Genomic DNA, 16,268 nt, shown 5'->3' with positions numbered 1-16,268 from the left:
CGAAGAGCCCGATGGAATCTGGGCGAAGATGGACGTCGATGACGAAACGAGTTTTGGTGTCGTAGTGATCGAGTCCATCGGTGTCCTCGGCGCCAAGAAGGGCACCGGTATTGGTGGGCCCACTGGCATCGGTAGTACTACCGGCATCGATGTTGGTGGCATCGGCGGGATCGCCGGAAGTATTTGATCTTTTAGAGCCTGGATGACCGCTTGTCTGATGAGATCAGACAATTCCGGCTGTACAACTGGTGGAATCAGAGCAGTTGTAAGCGGTGGCGGAGGCTGCGACGAAGGATCCTGTGCGGAAGTCTGTGGAGGATCCAGAATCGATAGAGGTAAAGGCCCAGGCGTCGAAGGGTCTGGTATTTCCTGGTCTCGTGGCCACTTTGCCATCAATTCCTCCTGGGACGTCGATGTGGACGATGACGGTCGACAATGTCGATGACGATGTTTCAGCTATAGATGGTCTGCCGACTTCGACGATACTATGGACGATGGCGTTTTTTTAAGCAAGGCTCTTTTAGTTGCTCCAGCCGGAGACGACTTCGACGATTTGGAAGGGGAAGGAATTAGTTGCAGCTGGAACAAATGTTCCATTTTTTCCTGCCTAGCCTTTCGCCCCTATGCCATCATCTCGGCGCATTTAGGACATGTATTTACATCATGTTTTTCACCGAGACAGAGGACACATTCTAAATGTGGGTCGGTGATCGACATGGTTCTGTTACAAATAGGGCATTTTTTTGAAGCCCGTAGCCATTTTGTTATCGACGGCCGTCGAAGAATGTGAATTCGTGAGAAGAAAAATTTCCAAATTTGAGAAATCAAGACCGAGGTACTCACCAGCCGGTGAAAGGGAACCCCGAGAGACTTCTATGAGAGAGAATATCGGTAAAAGTATGACTTTTCAGTTAGCAAAAATTTGTGAAGAAATGCAACGGCTCCTGTCCCGTGATGCTTGAAGCAGCATGGAAAAGCGAAGACTGAAGAGAGACACTTGTGGCAGAGAATATCATGGCATGCTGGGCATGCTCAGTGGCCTCACAGGGCCAGTCAAAAGTTTCTAGAAACTTTGACAGAAAGATTTCCCACGCTGGGCTCCGTCGGTGATGTCACCCATATGTGAGGACTAGCATCCTGCTTGTCCTGGGATAAATGATTTTGTTGTGAGAAGCTCAGAACTTGTAGTCAGATGGGATTTAATAGGAAAAACAGACTATAGCTCAACAAAAACTCTTGCATAATAAATAATGAAATAACGTGAATCACCATGTATTACTTTTGAAGATGCAAAGAAAAGATTTAAAAAATACTAATAGTTGTAATATTGCACTCCACTTATTTATCCAAGGCCAATATAGTTCCGCAATAAACAAAATATTTTATAAATACCTTGAATAATAAAAAACCCCAAAACAGTAGGCCATATTTCCTAAAATTAATGCCTCTGGGTCACAGCACTAAGGATGTGCATTCATTTTAAACAAAATAGACAATGGTAACAAAATTGTCTATTTTGTCATGTTTCGAGAACACCCCGAAAAGAAAAAAAATTGATGACTTTTAATGGAATTTCGTATTTCGGGTTAGTGCACACTAAGTCCCATTAGTGTGCACTAACTATAATTTTCTTATTTACAGGCTTAGTTAGTGCGCACCAACAAAAGATGTTAACAATAAGTTAAAAAGTGTTAATTAGGGAGTAGTAGAGACTAGGGATGTAGATTCATTTGCGAAGAAATAGGAAATAGAGACGGTATTTCTTATTTTGTCGCATTTAGGGAGGGCAATGAAACGATAAGAAAACTCACAAAATTTTGTGTGGTTTTCTTATCGTATTTTGGGGGGGAGAAAGGGCACATGAAAAAAACCTAACCCCTAAACCCATCCCAACCCTTCAAATTTTATTAATTGCAACCCCCCACCCTCCCGACCCACCAAGACTTGCCCGACTCTCCCACAAGACTTACCGAAAGTCCCTGGTGGTCCAGTGGGGTCCCGGGAGCGAACTCCCCCTCTTGGGCCGTCTGCTGCCACTAATCAAAATGGTGCCAATGGCCCTTTGCCCTTACCATGTGACGGGCTATCAGTGCCATTGGTCAACCCCTGTCACATGGTAGGAGCAATGGATGGCCGTGCCATCTTAAAAAATGGTGCCAGCGCCATTGTACATTGTCCCGAGGACTCGCATGTCGGCAGCTGGCCAGCGCACACAACTTATTTCAGCTCTGGCCCTGAAGTAAGTTCAAAAACAAGAAAAAAAAAGGATCGATAGGAAGGGTTTAGGGAGTGGGGAAGAGAGAGGGAGTTTAGATAGGGGTGTAGGGAAGTTCCCTGCCAGTCTGCTCGTTAATTGGAGCAGACTGGGAGGTAACGGGGGAAAGCCCGGTTTCGTCGCCGGATGTAATTTACTAAAATCCCCCCCGCGCACGCCGCCCTATCATGTGCAAAGTTGCTACATTTTTTTAATAGTTGAATAAACTTGAATAAAGGTGAGCCAGTTGATATAGTGTATCTAGATTTTCAGAAATCGTTTAACAAAGTGCCTCATGAGAGACTCTTGAGGAAATTAAAAAGTCATTGCATAGGAGGCAATGTTCTATTATTGATTGAGAACTGGTTAAAAGATAGAAAACTGAGAGTAAGGTTAAATGGTCAATTTATTCAAAGGAGAAAGGTGAATAGTGGAGTGCCCCAGGAGTCTGTTCTGGGACTAGGGATGCATTCAGAAGAAACAAAATAGGAAATGAGAATATATTTCCTATTTCATTTCATTCTCAAAATGTATCGATTGAAAATCCAACAAAATTTTGTAAACAAAAATAATAAAAAAAAGAGATCCATTGAGCCTAGGTCCAACCGGGGCCTCACTGATGGCTGGATTTTAAATCTGCCACGCGCATAGAAATAAAAAAGGCCAGCCACGTGCGTAAGTGGCAATGTGTGCCTAAGTGCCGGGCCCTGACAAATGGGCGGGCCAAGTGGCAGGGATGGGCGCCCCGTTGTAATTCGGGGCGGGTTTTGGGCTTCGTTTCGGGAGGTAGACAAAATAAAATTGGTTCGAACCGTGGGAAATGAAATTTCCCGCGGCAGGCTAATAATGAAGGCCGAACAAAAAGGTACGGCTGAATCACATCACTATTAGAGACAATAAGGAGACTGCCAATGGGAATGCAAAATCATACCTCTAGCTAACAAACTGCCCCCCCAATTGACACTTTTAACTTATTGGTAACATTTTTTGTTAGTGCACACTAACTTTAATTGGTGCATTTGTTTAGTTAGTGTACACTAACATCCATTTAGTGCTCCCTAAGTCCTATTAGGGTGCACTAACTCTGAAATTATAAAACTAAGTAGTGCGCACTAGTGGGACTTACTGTGCACTAACATGGAAATAATGCACACTAAGCCCTGTTAGTGCGCACTAATTCCGAAACGAGGGTAACATAATATAACTATATCCCAAACCATTATAAAAACGAAATTTGATAGTAAACGTCCCAAAACGAAAACGACATGAAAAAAAATCAGTGCACAGCCCTACACAGCACTATATATTGTCTGTAAGATGATGTAGTGGTATTGAAAGGAAAATGTTTTATGTCTTACCCTTGCTATGTCATGCCATCTGTTTCGTGCTTTGACAGCAAGATAGTAATGAGCCTGATCATTAGCAAGTTCAGTGCTCTGCTTTGCAGGCCTTGGTCTTGAAAAACAAAGCAAAAGTATAATAAACATTGTATATTTACTCTATTGTCCTTTAAAAAACAAAGTACTCATATTTTATTATTTATGCTTCAATTTAATTTCTTCAACATTGTTTTTTAGCAAAGATTTCTTAATTTTTATTTATAGAACTATTTGTGCTAAGAAGTACTCTTAAAGCTGAATTTTAAAAGTCTGGCATGCCAAAATCTGGAGATGTGAACACATGTAGGACATGCGCAAGCCCAGTGGATTTAAAAAGCTGCCTACATGTGTGTGCATTTCCCAATGCACAAATATCTCACCCCAGTTCAAAAAGAAGTATGGTGTGGGCCTGGGCATTCCAGGGTGGGGTCAAGAGATGTGTGCGTAAAACCATATGCACTTGGGCGTGCACCCAGGTCCTGTGGTGTGTAACTTTACTTCTGCTATGGAGGAGGTTTAATTTAAAAAAAAAAAACAAAAACAAAACCTGCCAGCCCTGAGGGGTTTAAAGGGTCTGGGGCAAATTGGGGATTTAGAGGACCTAGCTCTACACTGGGCAAACTGGTGGATGAACTGATAAAACTGGTCATGGTGTGGACGCATACCAGTTATAAAATTCCCCCATTTGTGTAGCTCATACCCGGATGTGCGCAGATGTGTGCCCAGGCTATTTTATATCATATGCACATATTTATTTATTTATGTATTTATTTATTTATTTATAGCTTTTCTATACTGACATTCATTTGCACATTACAATGGTTTACAATGAAACAAATTGAAAAACATAGAAATGGGATACAATAAGAAAGTTACATATGTGTGAGTATATTATAAAACTTCCACACCCTTGGGCGCGTGCCTACACACATGCATCAATGTACTCCTACGTACCCCTTTGAAAGTTACCATCTTAAGATTTATAAGAATAGCTCTTTATTGATTGTTTGAATAAGAAAATGACAGAGTTGAATAGATCAGTCCACACAAGGATCATGACAATATAATAAAAGTATACGTTTACTTCAGCTCTGTGATATTTCAATTCACAATTATATTGGTAAAAAACAGGACATGTTATTTTAATTTATATATTTTTGACATATACATAAATGCTTAATGGGATGTATAAATGGAATGCATGCATGTACTTTTCAGTGCATGCAAATCCAGCTGATTTTCAAACACAACTTACCTGCATACTGTTATCTTTGAAACTTGGCTTATGTGGCTAAAAGTATGTACATACACTAACATGGAAGGAAATAATGGTTTAACGTTAGTGACCTGCCCACTATTAGGCCTCAGCGCTTTTCTCCTGCTCCTTTGGGTTTCCAGTTCAACTGGAACGTGGATCCAGCGCCATGAAACTTCCTTTGTAGCTATCTAATATATTTTTCCAACTCACCTAGTTCAATCAAACATCAGTCCTTGGCTGGGTACCAAGCACCTGGGCTTCTTCTAGAACCCTGAAATGATGGCTCCCCAATCCAGCCACTAGACTTTGAGGTTGCAGGATGACTAGGACTCCCTCTCCACTAGGACTGTGAACACTAACTTTGAAGCAAAAACAGCCATGGTTAGCCCAGGAAGCAGAAGACCTGACCTGGGAATTAAACCCAGGTCCTTTGCTTGGCAATTCAAGAACTGCCACTGGGCTGATCTCTTTTGTAAACTTTTTTGAAACTTAAATGTATCAGTTAATTTCCAACAAATCCCCTGAAATGCGCTCTCCCCACACCCAGGAACACCTCTCTTTAATATGGCTAAAAGCATGCACGTATGAAAGAATATACATATTTTCAGGTGACTAAAAATTTACTTGTACAAATCCAGTCAATCTATCCAAATACCTCCCTATTCTGCATGTGTAGATCCTGACCACTTTATTTATTTATGTTTAAAATGTTTAGAACACATTGGGGCAGATCTTTAAACCAGCGCGCAAAGGGTACATTTGTGCGCGCTACCCAGCGCGCATAAATGTACACCCAATTTTATAACATGCGCGCGCTTCTGCATGCATGTTATAAAATCTGGGGTCAGTGCGCACAAGGAGATGCACACTTGTGCACCTTGTGTGCGCCGAGCCCTAGGGGAGCCCCGACGGCGGCTTCGGAGGGAACTTTTCTTCCGCTCCCCCCACCTTCCCCTATCTAACCCACCCCCCCAGCCCTACCTAAATCCCTCCCCCCACCTTATTTTAAGTATTTATGCCTGCTTCTGGCAGGCGTATCTTGCATGTGCCAGCTAGCAGCCAGCATGTCATCCCCCGGCACAGCGGCCTCGGTCCCGCCCCCGGACCGCCCCGGACCTGTGCCACGCCCACACCCCCTTCCCGCCCCTTTTTCATAGCCCTGGGACATACGCGCGTCCCGGGGCTTGCGCGCACCACCAAGCCTATGCAAAATAGGCTTGGCGCGCGCAGGGGCAGGTTTTTCGGGTTACACACGTAACCCTTTGAAAATCTACCCCGTTATGAAAATTTACCCTCAAATATTTTGGATCCTATATATTTACAATATCAATAGGTTGCACATTGACTTATAAGAAATAAACCACAATTAACATTGTGGATCACAAAAATTGTTCATAGAATTTCACACATACAGAAGTACATTTACAAAGATGGCAATTTTTACACAGCTAAAAGTAGAGATCATTTTCCTAAGCCAGCAATATTCAGGTAATATTGGCTTTCTAGCTACCTGAAAGTATGTGCACATACACATACGTTTGGCCACATAGTAAAGAGGCATTCCAGGAGATATTTTGGGGGCATGTTTGAAAACTAAGCAAATGCATACTTTTTAAAAATGAGGAGGTATGTGAGATAGCACAAGCAGTCTGTAACTTCCCAGAAGACAGACCAAAAATGGACTCTGACTTTTCTTACATAAACATTTTTACAAAAGTAGCTTACCTTTAGTCATATTCACACTCAGCATTTATCTTCAGTATTCACATCTCAGCATTTATCTTCAGTATTCATTATTCCCTTCTCAGCACTTACTTTCAGATTCACATTCATTCTTCACCTTCAGTATCTACCTTCTTAGAAATGCCTTCTCTTGAGAACTGGGCCTGTCTGTTACAGCTGGGCTAAAACTCTTATTCCTGCTCTCCAGGGATCCGCCGACCAAGCTACTTGTTCCTCTAGCATTTAAGGTGGACCAGGCTAGATGCCTGGTCCAGCACTGGTTATTTCCAGGAACACTCCTCACAGGATAATTTTGAAAGTCATTTATGCTCATAAAACCTAGTTTTATGTGCATAAATTACTGATCTAAAATTGATCCAGGTTCAGTGAGTGTAAAAATAGACATATAGCCAGTTTTCACACATATTTTTAAATGCACTGAGGAGAAATGTTCCATTTAGAAGGGTTACAGAGCTGGGGTAAAGTGGACACTTATATATACATAGAAATGACATTAAGAATGCACAAACACTTTTGCCCCAGTTATTTAATGCACCAATTTGATACTTGTTTTGTCTTTTTTGAGCTGGAGTTTGGTGGGCTAGCTTCTCCTTGTGAGCAGACACTCAGCTGGCTAGAGGGGAAGGGGGTAGAGGAGAAACAAGAAAATTGTTGTCTTTGCAAAGAGGTGTATTTGCCTGTAAATATTTTTTTTCCGTCGATAAGCAGGGCATTTAGCCATGCATGCTGGGTGACGTCATCCATGATGTCACGAAGGTGGAGCTTACTCTCTTAGCTCGAAGAGCTTTGAAGTGCGCATGACCTCGGGATCCCACGCTCCTCGAGCTTCCCTTCAGTTTTAGTTTTCCGCTGTACTACACGGACATGTGGCTACTCTCTTCATCCCTCACAGGAAACAAAATAGAAGAATTTCGACAGAAAGAAGAATCGAAAATGCCTAAAAGCCCAGGATTTAAATATTGCTCCTGCGGTAAAATCATGTCGGTGACCGATGGCCATAATTATTTTTATTTATGCCTTGATCCCGACCATGATCAGGCCTCCTGCAAGGACTGTGGAAGAATGACCCCGTGGGCGAGAAGACAGAGGGCAGAGAAAATGGAGAGGCTGAGGCACTCATATGACCCTTCTCCAGCTGATAAAAGATTGACAAATTCTTCCCCGGGCAAACAAAAGCCCCGGTCCAAGACTTCTCGACATGCGCATTCGGCCTCGGAGAGCCGTGCACTGAAAATTGCGTCGGCGACCACGCATCATGCGTCGAGCGCCGTGCCAGATACAACGCATGCGTCGTTAAAACCTGCATTGCTTCAAGCTTCTCTGCCTCTATGACACAATCGACGCATGCGTCGACACCATCAAAAACGTTGATATCTACTACGCACCACGACACATCTAAAAAGTCCACGACGCAATCCACTCATAAACATAAGAAACCTTCTCATCATCAACCAGAGAAGTTGAATATAGCACCTAAACCACAATATAGACCACGTAAGTCAACATAAAAAATGAAACATACTACACCTCCATCTGGAGCACCATCTTCATCAAGATCTGCTCTTGGGCACCCTACACCTCCACCCGGAGTTCACCACTCTCCTTCATTGTGAACAATACCAGTGTACCAGGGCATTCATATACACAGGACATTCACCATATAGAACCCTGCATATCAGTGTTAAAATTTTAAAACAAATCTGCGACTCAATAGGTAGCCAATGTAAAGTTCCTCCCTTTCACACCATTTCTTACACCACCCCCTGGTGACCTTATATTAAGGAGCTAATTATATTGTAAATTGTTTCTGGTTCCTTTTTTAAACTATTTTTCCATACTGCCCTTGGTTAACCCCCCGCCCAGCTCTCCTTCCCTGTTAATATGTATTTTCAAGCCTTTTGTTAGTATGTGAACCGGTATGATGTCCCCACTAATACCGGTATATAAAAGTTTCTAAATAAAGTTTCTAAATAAATAAAATGTAGCTCTTTTAAAACTGGACAAATATGAGCAAATATCTGACAGCCAACAATCAATGGAGTGGCAGCATTCATCAGTAACTGCAACACCTGCACACAGCAGTTTGGAAGTCATATATAGAGGGCATTGCAGTAATCTAAACAAGATAACACAAATACCTGAATCACTATCCTAAAGTCCTTCCTATCAAGCACATATTTTCCTCTCCAAAGTTTCCTTAATTTAAAGAAACACTTCTTAACCACAGCTTGCAGTTGTGGATGTAATGTGAAGCCTGTACTTAATAATAACCCTACATCCCAAACTGATTCAACTGCTGTAATCGTAACTCCCTCAACTTGAAAATTAGGGGGACTTAAATCTGCAACACATGCAAATGGTATCCATTCTGTATGTAATGCCCCTTTGACAGCTTATCTTGTGGGGCATCCCTGGATCCCAGGACCAACCTGTTGGGAACCCCCCTAGGGCAGACTCTGTCGGTCCTCATGTTATTGGTGCCTGGTGCCTCCACCTGGGGAAGAAGATGCTAGTGGGTTGGATTTCCCTCCCTTCACCCCAGGAAAACAAATGGGACTGTGAACAAGTCTGGCAGTACGTACAAATATATACAGGTTTATTAGACTATATAAGTATATACATTTCTACATGACTTAGGATGTCAAACAGCACACTAATCTTATCTACTCGTGGTTAATAGTCTCAGCCTACACAACTATATACATTTCTACAAGGTAGCAAGAACACTTAGTATTTGGCAATTTGGGGTTGTTGGTCCCCACAATATACCATCAAATAGAATCAAAGAAACATAGAAACATAGAAATGATGGCAGAAAAAGACCAGATGGCCCATCTAGTCTGCCCAGCAAGCTCCCACACTTAGTTTCCCAAACTTATCTCTTTCACCGACCACCAAGTTCAGGACCCTTGTTGGTAACTGATTCAAATTTCCTGCCACCCCCTGCCATTGAATCAGAGAGTAATGTTGGAATTGCATCAGAGGTGAATCATAAGGCTTAATGGTTAAGGGTAGCTACCTCCGCATCAAGAAAGTTATCCCGATGCTTGTTTACCCAGACTGCACAGATTAATGCCTTGTTGGATGTTGTCTGAATGTAAATCCTCTTTTCCACATTTCTCCTTGCCGTTGAAGCAGAGAGCAATGTTGGAGTTGCATTAACCGTGTGAAGGCTTATTGAGTAAGGATAGTAATCACTAGGTGGTAGCCACCATTCCAGCAAGCCACCCCCATGGCTCTTCTCTTCATTCCCATCCTATCCATCCTCTATCCATCCAAAGACCAAGTTCGAGTCCTTCGAACCCACCTCCTCCCTCGAAACTGAATCTATCCTCAAAAAAATAAAACCTTCATCCCACCCCCTCTGATCCCATCCCCTCCAAACTGCTACTCACCATCCCTACCTCCATCTCCAAAGCCCTGGCAGAAATCATCAACAGCTCCTTCTCCCAAGGAATTGTACCAGACACGTTAAAACTAGCCTCACTTAAACTGCTGTTGAAGAAACCCAACCTTGACCCAGAAGACCCGAAGTTCTGCCCCATTTCCAATCTGCCATTCATCTCCAAACTCATGGAGAGAATAGTCAACACTCAACTATCCGAATTTCTAGAAAATCACAAGATACTCTTTCCCTCCCAATTCGGATTCCGCAAAGCACTTAACACAGAATCTCTCCTGATTTCCCTCATAGACAACCTTCTCATAGATATAGATAAGGGCCAACCTTTCCTACTGGCTCTACTCGATATCTCCTCAGCGTTCGACACTGTAAACCACGCCATCCTCCTAAACCGCCTTGCAGACATAGGTATCACGGGTACAGTCCATAGATGGTTCTAATCCTTCCTGACTAACAGACACTACCAGGTCCGTATAAATAACAAAGAATCCCCCCCTATTAGCTCTAACATGGGAGTACCCCAAGGCTCATCTCTTTCTCCCACCCTCTTTAATATATATCTCCTACTCCTCTGCCAGTTACTAGCAAACCTCAAACTATCGCACTTCATCTATGCTGATGATGTGCAGATACTCATACCCATATCTGAATCCATCTCAAAAACCCTCAAGTACTGGGACAGCTGTCTACACTCCATCAACATCCTACTTAGTAGCCTCCACCTAGTCCTCAACACCTCCAAGACAGAACTCCTGTTCATTTCCACCAACCCCAATAATCCTCCCCCCACCAGCCCTGTCAAGGTAACAGTGGAACACGTGAGAGACTTAGGCGTCACTCTGGATAACCACTTAAACCTAAAGAAATTCATCAACAACACTACCAAAGAGTGCTTCTATAAACTCCAAATACTAAAAAAGCTCAGACCCCTCCTACACTTCTGGGACTTCTGGACGGTCCTCCAAGCCACCGTGTTTTAAAAAATAGACTATTGTAACTCCCTCCTCCTGGGCCTCCCTACAAGCACCACTAAACCCTTACAGGTAGTCCAGAACGCAGCCGCTAGAATCCTAACAAACTCCAAAAGAGGCGATCACATCACACCCATACTTAAGAACCTACATTGGCTCCCCATAAGTGCCAGAATCATTTATAAGTCCCTCACTATCATACACAAAACCATCCACAATCAACTCCCACTGACACTAAAAATCCCGCTACGATTCCACACCTCAAACAGACCAATTAGAAAGGCCTATAAACAAACCCTCCACACACCCCCCATCAAATCCACCATGCACTCCCTCACCAACAAATGGGCCTTCTCCTTAGCGGGTCCTTCCCTCTGGAATGACATGCCCCCTGACCTCCGCCAGGAAAGCTGCCCATTCACCTTAAAAAAAAACTCAAGACCTGGCTGTTCACCCAAGCCTTCCCCTAACACCCCATTACAGGCTGGTGAGCCTCAATTCCTTCTCAGCCAAACCTAACCCTCCTGAAAGGCCAATGATTTCCTCACTATGCTACGCCATGCTACCCTGTAGACTCTACCGGGACTAATGTAAATTGTTGATATGTATACGGTTGACATGTTCACTGTTGATCTACCAGATATCAGACAATTCCTTACCCTGCCAGGCTATGCTACCTGACAAAGACTATAGTGCATTATGTATATTATTATTGTTGATATGTTTTCTAAGTTCAGTATTACTAATTCCTAGTTAGAACCTCCCCCAGTATTCTGTTGTTCTGTTCCCCCCTTCGCTTGATTATTCCAGTTCATTGTAACCCACATAAATAGCACTCGATGTAACTGTTGCGATACCGGCCACGCTCGGCGAGACCGGCCCCTTACCTCCTCCCGACGCCGCTTCGGGGGAACAGGCCAGTCCCGCAGGTCCACCGCTGCGGCCTACCCGCGGCGCTCCCACGAGGGAGACGCCTTCGGGAGTCACCGGCCCTGCCTCTAGGGCTCGCGCGCGCGCACGCAGAGGGAGTATTTTTGAAGGCCCTCTGGCGCGAAGAGCCAGACACGCCCCCTTTTGACGTCAGAATCCGAGGGGGATTTAAACCCGGCGTCTGATGTCTACACTTGCCTTGCAACGCAGTCGCTTCCTAGAAGTTGAGAGTTGCTGTTCCTGCCTACGTGTTCCTGCTTGCCTGCTTGTCCTGCCTGCCTGCCTGCTTGTCCTGCCTTCCAACCTTGCCTGCCTGCCTGCCTGCCTGCTCATCCTGTGTTCCAGCCCTGCCTGCCTGCCTGACCTGACTTCGGTTTGCCTCATCGTTCTGATTCCTGCTGCCTGCCCCAACTCTGGTTTGTTTCCTCATCCCGGATTCTGCTTCCTGCCCAGACCTCGGCCCGTCTGTCTTTGCTGTCTCGTGTGGTCCGTCCTGCGCCTGCTCCGCTCCTGGTCTTCTTCCGCACCGGCTTATCTCCTAAGTCCCAGCAGTCCGGGTCCCTACGGGCTCCTCCTGGGGGGACCACGGACTTCCAGGGCGAAGCCACCTAAGCCCTAGCGACCCTGGCCCCAACAGGTCCTCTGGGGGGGTCACGGGTTTCCAGGTGAAGACTTGGCTCCAGCAGCGTGTGTCTGCCTCCCGACCGTCCTCCGTCGTCGATCGGCCCAAGGATCCACTTCCAGACCACAACAGTTTGCAAGGCCATGGATCCGGCAGACCTCGCTGGTCTTCAGGCCATTCCAGGGCTCGCTCAACGCCTGGTGCACCAACAACAAGTCTTGGACTCCTTGGCAGCTACTGTGGAGCGTTTGGCTACCCGCATGGATGCGGAGCCTCCTGTACTTGCGCTCGCACCACCACCGGTGGTAACTGTCCATGCTCCTACCCAACTTCCGGCACCCTCACGTTACGCTGGGGATCCCAAGGTGTGTAGGGAATTCCTGAACCAGTGCTTCGTGCGGTTCGCCTTATTGCCCAATCAGTTTCCTACGGATGCCGTCAAAGTGGCTTACATATTCTCCCTGTTGGACGGTAGGGCCCTGAACTGGGCATCACCTATGTGGGAAAAGAACGATGCCACTCTCAATAACCTGATTAGCTTCGTAGAGAATTTCAAGGCGGCCTTTGACGAGCCTGCGCGCCAAACCTCGGCAACCTCGGAGTTGCTCCAGCTCCGACAAGGAACTCGGATCCTGGCGGATTATGCACTGGCGTTCCGCACACTTGCTCTGGAGGTTGGGTGGCGCGACGACGCTCTCCGAGGAATCTTCTTGGAGGGTCTAGCAGCCAGGATAAAGGACGAGCTGGCCGCCCGGGATCTTCTGGAGGATCTCATCGCACTGATTGACCTCACGGGAAGCATTGATTGCCGTCTTCAGCAGAGAGCGAAGGAGGGACGCCCTCCACGGCGTATGGCTCCTCTGGCTCCGGCCTTCTCGAGACCGCTTACTCCGAGTCCCCGGAGTACCAGTACTCCTCCTGAACCTTCCACGGAAGAGTCTATGCAACTGGGAAGGACCTCCTTGTCTCCGGAGGAGAGACGACGCCGCCGCAACCTAGGGCTATGCCTTTATTGCGGTGGAAAGGGACACTTCCTCTCTCAGTGCAAGGAGCTGGCGGAAAACTCTCGCGCCTAGGAGTAAGGGAGGAGCGTCTCCTAGGCTGTCTCAACGCTGCTCCTCAATGTACAGTACCCATAACTTTAAAGTTCCCGGGGGGTACCTTCGACACGAGAGCCCTCATTGACTCGGGCACCGGAGGGAACTTCATTACCCGCGAATTTGTGCAAGAACTCCAGTTGGCTACTCAACCTCGGGAACCACCTTTACGGGTCACCTCCATTCGGGGTACTCCTTTACCCGGAAGTATTTCTACTACAACGGTCCCGATCACCCTCCAGACTGGGCTATTACATTCAGAAAAGATTTCGCTTCTGATCCTAGAAAAATCTGTACACCCAGTGGTTCTCGGACTACCCTGGCTTCAGCAACATTCGCCTGTGATTCGATGGGATGATCTGCAGATTACCCAATGGAGCCCCCATTGCTTCCAATTCTGCATCAAATCGGGTGTGGTCCAACAGATCCCTTTGGCTCACACTGAATCCCTGCTTCCGACTCAGTATGCAGACTTTGCCGACGTGTTTTCTAAAGAAAAGGCAGAACTTTTGCCTTAACACCGCCCCTTCGACTGCGCAATTGATCTGCTCCCCGGCGCAATTCCGCCTCGGGGAAGAGTGTATCCCCTCTCTCAGCTGGAGACTCGGGCAATGTCGGACTACATCGCCGAGAATCTCGCCAAGGGGTTCATCCGCCCTTCTAAGTCACCTGCAGGGGCGGGCTTCTTCTTTGTCGCCAAAAAAGATGGGTCTTTGAGGCCTTGCATCGATTACCGAGGGCTGAACGCCATTACTAAAAAGAATCACTACCCGTTACCTTTAATTCCTGAACTATTGGATAGACTCCAGGGAGCACAGGTATTTACCAAGTTGGACCTAAGAGGTGCCTACAACCTGGTCCGGATCCGTCCCGGGGATGAATGGAAGACCGCTTTCAACACCCGCGACGGACACTACGAGTATTTGGTCATGCCATTCGGCTTGTGTAATGCGCCTGCTGTGTTCCAACATCTAATGAACGAGATACTTCAGGATGAACGAGATACTTCAGGATGGTCAATTTTCTCAGTGGAAAAGGGTAAACAGTGGAGTGCCTCAGGGATCTGTACTTGGACCGGTGCTTTTCAATATATATATCAATGATCTGGAAAGGAATACGATGAGTGACGTTATCAAATTTGCAGATGATACAAAATTATTCAGAGTAGTTAAATCACAAGCAGACTGTGATACATTACAGGAGGACCTTGCAAGACTGGAAGATTGGGCATCCAAATGGCAGATGAAATTTAATGTGGACAAGTGCAAGGTGTTGCATATAGGGAAAAATAACCCTAGCTGTAGTTACACGATGTTAGGTTCCATATTAGGAGCTACCACCCAAGAAAGAGATCTAGGCGTCATAGTAGATAATACATTGAAATCGTCAGCTCAGTGTGCTGCAGCAGTCAAAAAAGCAAATAAAATGTTAGGAATTATTAGGAAGGGAATGGTTAATAAAACGGAAAATGTCATAATGCCTCTATATCGCTCCATGGTGAGACCACACCTTGAATACTGTGTACAATTCTGGTCGCCGTATCTCAAAAAAGATATAGTTGCAATGGAGAAGGTACAGAGAAGGGCAACCAAAATGATAAAGGGGATGGAACAGCTCCCCTATGAGGAAAGGCTGAAGAGGTTAGGGCTGTTCAGCTTGGAGAAGAGACGGCTGAGGGGGGATATCATAGAGGTCTTTAAGATCATGAGAGGTCTTGAACGAGTAGATGTGACTCGGTTATTTACACTTTCGAATAATAGAAGGACTAGGGGGCATTCCATGAAGTTAGCAAGTAGCACATTTAAGACTAATCGGAGAAAATTCTTTTTCACTCAACGCACAATAAATCTCTGGAATTTGTTGCCAGAGGATGTGGTTTAGTGCAGTTAGTGTAGCTGGGTTCAAAAAAGGTTTGGATAAGTTCTTGGAAGAGAAGTCCATTAACTGCTATTAATCAAGTTTACTTAGGGAATAGTCACTGCTATTAATTGCATCAGTAGCATGGGATCTTCTAGGTGTTTGGGTAATTGCCAGGTTCTTGTGGCCTGGTTTGGCCTCTGTTGGAAACAGGATGCTGGGCTTGATGGACCCTTGGTCTGACCCAGCATGGCAATTTCTTATGTTCTTATGTTCTTATGTACTTTACTCCTGCGTAATTGTCTATTTGGACGATGTCCTCATTTTCTCCCGAGACATGAACTCCCACAGGCACCACGTTCGGCAAGTACTTCAGATTCTGCGCGACCACCATCTCTATGCAAAACTTGAGAAGTGCTTATTTGAACAGGACACTTTACCTTTTCTGGGGTACGTTATCTCTGCCACAGGGTTTTCCATGGACCCGGATAAGGTATCCGCAATCAAGAAATGGCCCCAACCCATGGGCTTAAAAGCACTGCAGCGATTCTTAGGATTCGCGAATTTCTACAGGCACTTCATACCACGGTATTCGCAACTGGTAGCTCCTCTGACCGCCCTAACTAAGAAGGGCGCAGACACATGACGCTGGTCCACTGAGGCCTGTAAAGCATTCAAGGACTTGAAGGAGGCCTTCCTACTGGACACCTGTTTGCGGCATCCCGACCCATCGCGCCCCTTCATTGTCGAAGTG

The 16,268-nt window shown here is 45.5% G+C and overlaps 1 protein-coding gene across 1 annotated transcript in view; it reads right to left on the bottom strand.

Annotated features, from left to right (window-relative positions):
* Positions 1–16,268, bottom strand: part of EFCAB6 (EF-hand calcium binding domain 6) — a 958,412-nt gene that overhangs the window by 513,820 nt on the left and 428,324 nt on the right. Inside the window, exon 13 of the mRNA XM_029597490.1 lies at positions 3,613–3,709. Within this exon, the coding sequence (XP_029453350.1) occupies positions 3,613–3,709 (97 nt within the window). The remainder of the gene's footprint in view (positions 1–3,612; positions 3,710–16,268) is intronic.

This window comes from Rhinatrema bivittatum, chromosome 4 (genome assembly GCF_901001135.1).
Source record: "Rhinatrema bivittatum chromosome 4, aRhiBiv1.1, whole genome shotgun sequence".
Taxonomy (NCBI): Eukaryota; Metazoa; Chordata; class Amphibia; order Gymnophiona; family Rhinatrematidae; genus Rhinatrema; species Rhinatrema bivittatum.
The sequence above is the reverse complement of the archived record's forward strand: the minus strand, read 5'-3'. Positions and strand labels throughout refer to the sequence as shown.